At 40.4% G+C, this 6,602-nt stretch overlaps 1 protein-coding gene across 1 annotated transcript; it reads right to left on the bottom strand.

Moving 5' to 3' along the window:
* Window positions 1–536: 536 nt before the first annotated feature.
* Window positions 537–1,121, bottom strand: LOC138337860 (uncharacterized). Its single transcript, XM_069288296.1, has 2 exons — window positions 764–1,121; window positions 537–685 (listed from the first exon to the last, which is right to left on the bottom strand). The coding sequence occupies exons 1-2, from the start codon at window positions 1,119–1,121 to the stop codon at window positions 537–539; spliced, it is 507 nt and encodes a 168-aa protein (XP_069144397.1).
* Window positions 1,122–6,602: the final 5,481 nt, after the last annotated feature.

Here is a 6,602-nt window from a genome sequence, read left to right as displayed (position 1 = left end):
CCTATGTCACTTTGAATTTAATAAAATATGCGTTAGTAACAATCCTACAATTAAATCATCTCTAACAATCTTATTTTGATATATTACTACAAGTGCACCATACAATTATATATAAGCATTAATTAATTTAAATAAGTTTACCTAGAATTCAATGTTTGTCGCGGCCGTTTGGTCCTCTCTCGCCTCCAGGTAATTTCTAACTTTTTTTTCTCTTCTCTTAAAATAACCTAACTAATATGTTTTAATTATATAGTCAAATGGTAAGGGTTATTAAAAAAATATGAATTTGACCCAATTACTATTCAAGTATATTAATTATAATATAGATATATGTATCAACTAAGTACTAGTAGTTATCAAATAGTTTAAAATACCTCTTTGAATTTTTCGGAAAGAGCCAAAATAGTCCTAGTTCTCAAAATGACCTAGCGGGTCGTTACATCACCTACCACTTAAACAAAAGTTCGTCCTTGAACGGGAAAAGAAAAGAGCTAACCTGAACGCTCAAAAAGATAAGGATATTTACTCCTCATGTCTTACTCTGTCTCCCAGGTTGCCTCCTCCACTGGAGGATGCTTCCACTGAACCTTTACTGAAGCAATCTCCTTGGACCTTTGCTTCCGAATTTGCCTATAAAAACTGGTGATCGGCTCTTCGTCAAAAGTCAAATTCTGATCAAGTAACACTGAATCCCATTGAATCACATGATCACCACCCTATTGATACTTCTTAAGCATTGAAATATGAAATACAAGATGGATACCTGACAACCAAGGTGGCAAAGCCAACTGATATGCCACCTCACCAATACGCTCCACAAGCTCGAAAGGACCAATGTACCTTGGACTCAACTTGCCCTTCTTTTCAAATCTCATCACACCCTTCATGGGTGAAACGTTAAGTAGAACCCTCTCTCCAACCATAATCTCCAAATCACAAACTTTCCTATTTGCGTAACTCTTTTGCTTGCTCTGAGCCATGAGAAGTCTATCTTGGATCAACTTGACCTTGTCCAAGGACTCCCTCAACAAATCTGTACCCCACGGTCTAACCTCAAATGCATCAAACCAACCAATTGGAGATCGACATCTCCTACCATACAAAGACTCAAATGGTTCCATCTCAATGCTCGTATGATAACTATTATTGTAAGAAAACTCGATAATGGCAAGAACTAATCCCAGTGACCACCAAAGTCAATCACACACACCCGCAACATGTCCTCAAGAACCTTAATAGTCCTCTCAGACTGACCATCAGTCTGAGGGTGAAAGGTTGTACTAAGATCCACCCGAGTGCCCAACTCCTTCTGCATAGACCGCCAGAAATGAGATGTAAATTGAGTGCCACGATTTGAAATAATAGAAATAGGAACCCCATGCAAACGAACTATCTCTTGAATATAGATTTTGGATAACTTCTCTAAATTATAGGTCGTATAAACTGCTACAAAGTGTGCAGACTTAGTAAGTCGATCCACAATGACCCATATAGCATCAAACTTACCCAAAGTACATGGAAATCCTACCACAAAGTCCATAGAAATACGCTTCTACTTCCACTCAGGTATAGGCATCCTATGTGTCACACCTCCAGGCATTAGGTGTTCATACATCACTGGTTGACAATTCAGACATTGGGACACAAAATCTACTATAACCCTCTATATACAACACCACCAATAATGTTGCTTCAAGCCACGATACATATTAGTAGCCCCGGATGAATGGAGTACCTCGAACTATGAGCCTCCTCCATGATCAATCTAGTCAAATCACCTCTACGAGGAACACATATACGACCCTTAATCCTCAAAACTCCCTCACTATCAAGAATTGCAGCCTTGGCTTATCCTTTTAACACCTTGTCCCTAATCTTACATAAATCACCATCATCAAACAGTTGAGCCCGAATCTGCTCCAAAAAGAATGACCTAGCCTCCATATAAGCCAACACCTTACCAGATTCTGAAATATCAAGTCTCACGAAGCTATTGGCAAAGGATTGGACATCCCTAGCTAAAGGACGCTCGTCGACCTGTAACATGGCTAGACTACCTATACTTACCGCCTTTTGGCTCAAGGCATCTGCTACAACATTTGCCTTGACTGGATGATAAAGAATAGTCATGTCCTAGTCCTTGAGCAACTCGAACCATCTCCGCTGTCTCAAATTCAGATCTCTCTGATTGAAAATATATTGGAGGCTACGACGACCCGTGAACACCACACAATGCACACCATAAAGATAAAGCCTCCAAATTTTCAATGAAAAAATAACAGCCGCCAACTCTAAATCATGAATAGGATAATTCTTCTCATGAACCTTCAACTGTCTCGAAGCATAAGCTATCACTTTTCCCTTTCGCATTAATACACAACGATGACCAATCCTAGAAGCATAACAATATACAACAAAACCCTCTCCCTCCACGAGTAGGGTAAAAATTGGAGCAGTAGTGATTAAAGTTTTGAGCTTTTGGAAACTAACCTCACATTTGTCAGACCACTGAAAAGTCACCTCTTTCTGTGTTAATCTAGTTACTCAAGATGCAATGGATGAGAAATCCTCAACAAACCGTCGATAATAACCTGCAAGGCCCAAGAAACTCTGAATTTGAGTAACTGAAGCAGGTTTGACCCAATCTCTAACCGCCTCAATCTTCTTAGGATCTACCACGATACCATCCTTGGACACTACATGTCCCAATAATGCTACAGAACTAAGCCAAAACTCACACTTTGAAAACTTTGCATAAAGCTTCTTCTCCTTTAGAATCCAAAGCACGATCCTTAAATGATGTTAATGTTCCTCCTTAGTGCGTGAGTATATCAATATATCATCTATGAAGACAATAACAAAAGAATCCAAATACGGTGTGAAAACTCCATTTGTCAAGTCCATAAAAGCTGCAGGGGCATTAGTCAATCCAAAAGACATCACCAAAAACTCGTAATGGCCATAACGTGTTCAAAAAGTTGTCTTAGGGATATCCTCCTCCCTAACCTTCAGCTGATGATAGCCAGATCTCAAATCAATCTTGGAGAAAACTGAAGCACCCTGCAACTTTTCAAATAATTCATTAATATGAGATATCGGGTACTTATTTCTGATGGTCACCTTGTTCAACTGTCGATAGTCAATACACATACGCATAGATCCATCTTTCTTCTTCACAAATAACACTGGAGCACCCCAAGGAGATACACTCGGTCTAATAAAATCTTTGCTCAAGAAATCCTTCAACTGCTCCTTCAACTCTTTCAATTCAGCCGGTGCCATATGATAAGGAGGAATGGAAATAGGCCGAGTGCCTGGCTCCACATCAATACAAAAATTAATATCACGATCTGGTGGAAGACCTAGCAAATTGGTCGGAATTACTTCTGGAAATTCACTCACTACTGTAATAGACTCAAAGCGTAGGAGTCTCAATATTAGTATTTCGAATGTGGGCCAAGTAATCCAAACATCCTCTCTGTACCAACTGACGAGCCTTAAGGAATGATATCACACCCTTAGAAGGGTGACTAAGAGAACCTCTCCATTCTATTATAGGAATTCCAGGCATAGCTAAAGATATGGTCTTTGCATGACAATTTAAAATTGCGTGGAAAGAAGATTACCAATCCATACCTAGAATAACATCAAAATCTATCATATCTAAGACCTTTAAATCTGTATAAGTGTCATAACCCATCAAAGTAACAGTACATAATCGATACACCCGATCTACAACTACAAAATCCCCTACAGGAGTAGAAACACGTATCGGCAAATCAAGAGACTCACACAATATGTCTAGACTAGGAGAAAAATATGTGGACACATAAGAATAAGTAAAGGCTGGATCAAATAATACAGTAGTTGGTCGATGAAAAACCAAAATAATAACTGTGATAAAAGTATCTGAGGCTTCAGCCTCTGGCCTACCTGGAAAAACATAACAGTGAGAACGACCTCCATCAGATTGTGAACCTCCACGACCACCACCTTGACCAGAAGGAAAACAACCTCTACCTGAATGAGAACCACATCTACCATTCTGTGCACCACCCCTAGCTGGAGGTTGTGCAGCCCTAGAAGTCGAAGTCAGAGAACCCTGATGTAAGACATCACGTCTGTTCCTAGGGCAGTCTCTCAGAAAGTGTCCCATATAACTACACTCAAAATAGCCCCTACGAGACGCAGGCTGAGGAGAGGAACTTGAATGACTAGAATGCCATCCACAAACTACAGCTCTAGAAGGTGAACCTTGCAAGGCATGCACCGAGTTCGAAGAGTTATGTCCAGCGTAACCAGCATCAAACGCTGGTATAGCAACATGAATGGGTCTGCTTGACTGAGGGTGATAACCTCTTCCCAAGTAACCCGGACTCATAGGCGGAGCACCACTATAATCACCTGAATAACGATTCCTCTTTCCCACTTACTGCTCAAATCCCTCACGCTGCTCAAATCCCTCATGCTGAATCATCATAAACTCCTTAGCAGCATGTACCACTTTCTCGAATGGAACACTAGAAGTAGCAACTTGAGAAACTCCTAGACGTATCGGAATAATCAACCCTTAACAAACCTTCTCACTATCTCAGCCTCTGTGGAAAGTATCATCGAAGCATGCCTAGCAAAGGCATGAAATTTACCCTCATACTCTGCAACTGACATACCATTTTGCTGCAAAACCTCAAACATGGCCCTCTTGCGCTCCCTTTCACTGCGTGGAACAAATTTTGATAGAAATACCTTAGTAAACTGGGTCCACGATAGTTGATGGGATCCAGCTAACCTACTACTAATATAATCCCTCCACCACTGCTTAGCAAAGCCAGTCATCTGAAATGTTGTGTAGTCAACTCCATGAGACTCTACTAATCCAAGATTATGCAACCTCACATGACAACTAACTATAAATTCATATGCATCCTCAGCTAAGTCACAAGTATAAAAAGGAGGATTCATTATTCTGAACCTCCCAAACATCTTTTTCTCATCAATAGTCATAGAAGGCCTGTTCACCAAATGTGATGTCATATCTAGAAACACGATACTATCCAAACGAGGAGCTACATCGGAAGCTGGCTGAGTCTTGGGAGTCTGAGAATCTGGAGCACATATCGGGTCTGGAGTTTGACCTCCAACACGGGTCTGTGAGCCATCAGAAGTGACAGGCAAAGATCCTGCCTGGGCCATTCCCTCTAGGATTCCTAACATACGAGCCAAGGTATCTTGAGCTGGCCCATCCCCCTTGACACGATCTTGCACATCCCCATGAATAACCTCTGCATCAGGAGGTACGGTCCTATCACGACCCTGGGTAGCTATTGGTAATTGACCATCCCCAGGTGCTGCAATACGGCCCCTACCCCGTCCTTGAGCTCGTCCCTACCTCTACCTCGGATAGTGTTCCTAGAAGCAGGTGCATGAATAGGATCCTGACCACCCCTTGACGATGTACGATTCCTCGCCATCTGAGAGAGAATGAGATATCAATATTAGAATTTCTACAAGGTCAAGTATTCACGATAATGAATAAAAGAACAAAATATTTCCTAAATTTCCTATAGCCTCTCGAAAATAGGTATGGACGTCTTCATACCGATCCACAAGACTCTACTAGACATTGCTCTTGTACTCTTGAGACCAATTAACCTAGGGCTCTGATACCAAATTTGTCACGACCCAATAATCACGAGTCGTGATGGAACCTATATTCCCAACCAGTAGGTAAGCCAACCAACATATTTTATCAAACTTAACTAACTAATGAGTGAAAAAAAACAATAAGCCAAATCTATAATATTGAGTTCCTTATAAGTACGAATGGGGAAAACTGAAAAAAAAATACTACCCAAGAATTGGTGTCATAAGTACAAGTGCTTCTAGAATACGATGCACGTCTGAAACTAAAATGACAAATCTAACATAAGAGATATCCTGTGTGAATACTGAATAAAAGAATACGTAAAAGATAGAGGGAGGTGTGGGCCACAAAATAGCCAAGCAGCTCACCACAACTCCAAGACACTCCAAACTCGGACTCAAAATACTCCTCGAGATGTGCTCCTACTCGGAATCAAATCTGTACCATAAAGAGTGCAACAAGTGTGGTATGAGTACGAAACTACGTGTACTCAGTATGTCTGATTGACCGGCAACGAAGAAGTAGTGACAGGAGTTTATATAAAAAAATTTCTTAAATTATATAAGTATATATGTATATATATTACACTCACTATTTAAGTTCATTAATAAAGGTAATCATAAATCAAGTACTTTCCAAACACCAAACAAAATACATAATCATCAAAAATAAATGATGTGATGAAATGTAATGCAATATGATACCATGTAATGAATCATTTCAGAATACCCAGTACTCACTCAATCGTATATACATGATACTCCTCGGAAGTACATCGAGAGTTCATGACCCATAAGGGACTCGCGAGGTCCATATACCAACACGGATGATCTCCACGTGTTTGTGCAGACGATCTCAACGCACTATCATAATATCAAATAATTTTCACGCGGACGGTCTCTACGTGCCCAAATTACAATCTTAACATCTCAACATCCCCAGCACGGACGATCTCAAC

The sequence above is a fragment of the Solanum lycopersicum genome, chromosome 8, assembly GCF_036512215.1.
Source record: "Solanum lycopersicum chromosome 8, SLM_r2.1".
In the NCBI taxonomy this organism is placed as follows: domain Eukaryota; kingdom Viridiplantae; phylum Streptophyta; class Magnoliopsida; order Solanales; family Solanaceae; genus Solanum; species Solanum lycopersicum.
Note: the sequence above shows the minus strand (reverse complement) of the source record. Positions and strands in the feature narration are given on the sequence as shown.

Excerpts from the sequence above, each read along its gene's own strand:
- LOC138337860 (XM_069288296.1), bottom strand. The coding sequence starts at position 1,121 with ATGGAACCATTTGAGTCTTTGTATGGTAGGAGATGTCGATCTCCAATT. Across the intron at positions 686-763 it reads TTTGCCACCTTGGTTGTCAG|TGTTACTTGATCAGAATTTG; the intron begins GTATCCATCTTG and ends AATGGGATTCAG.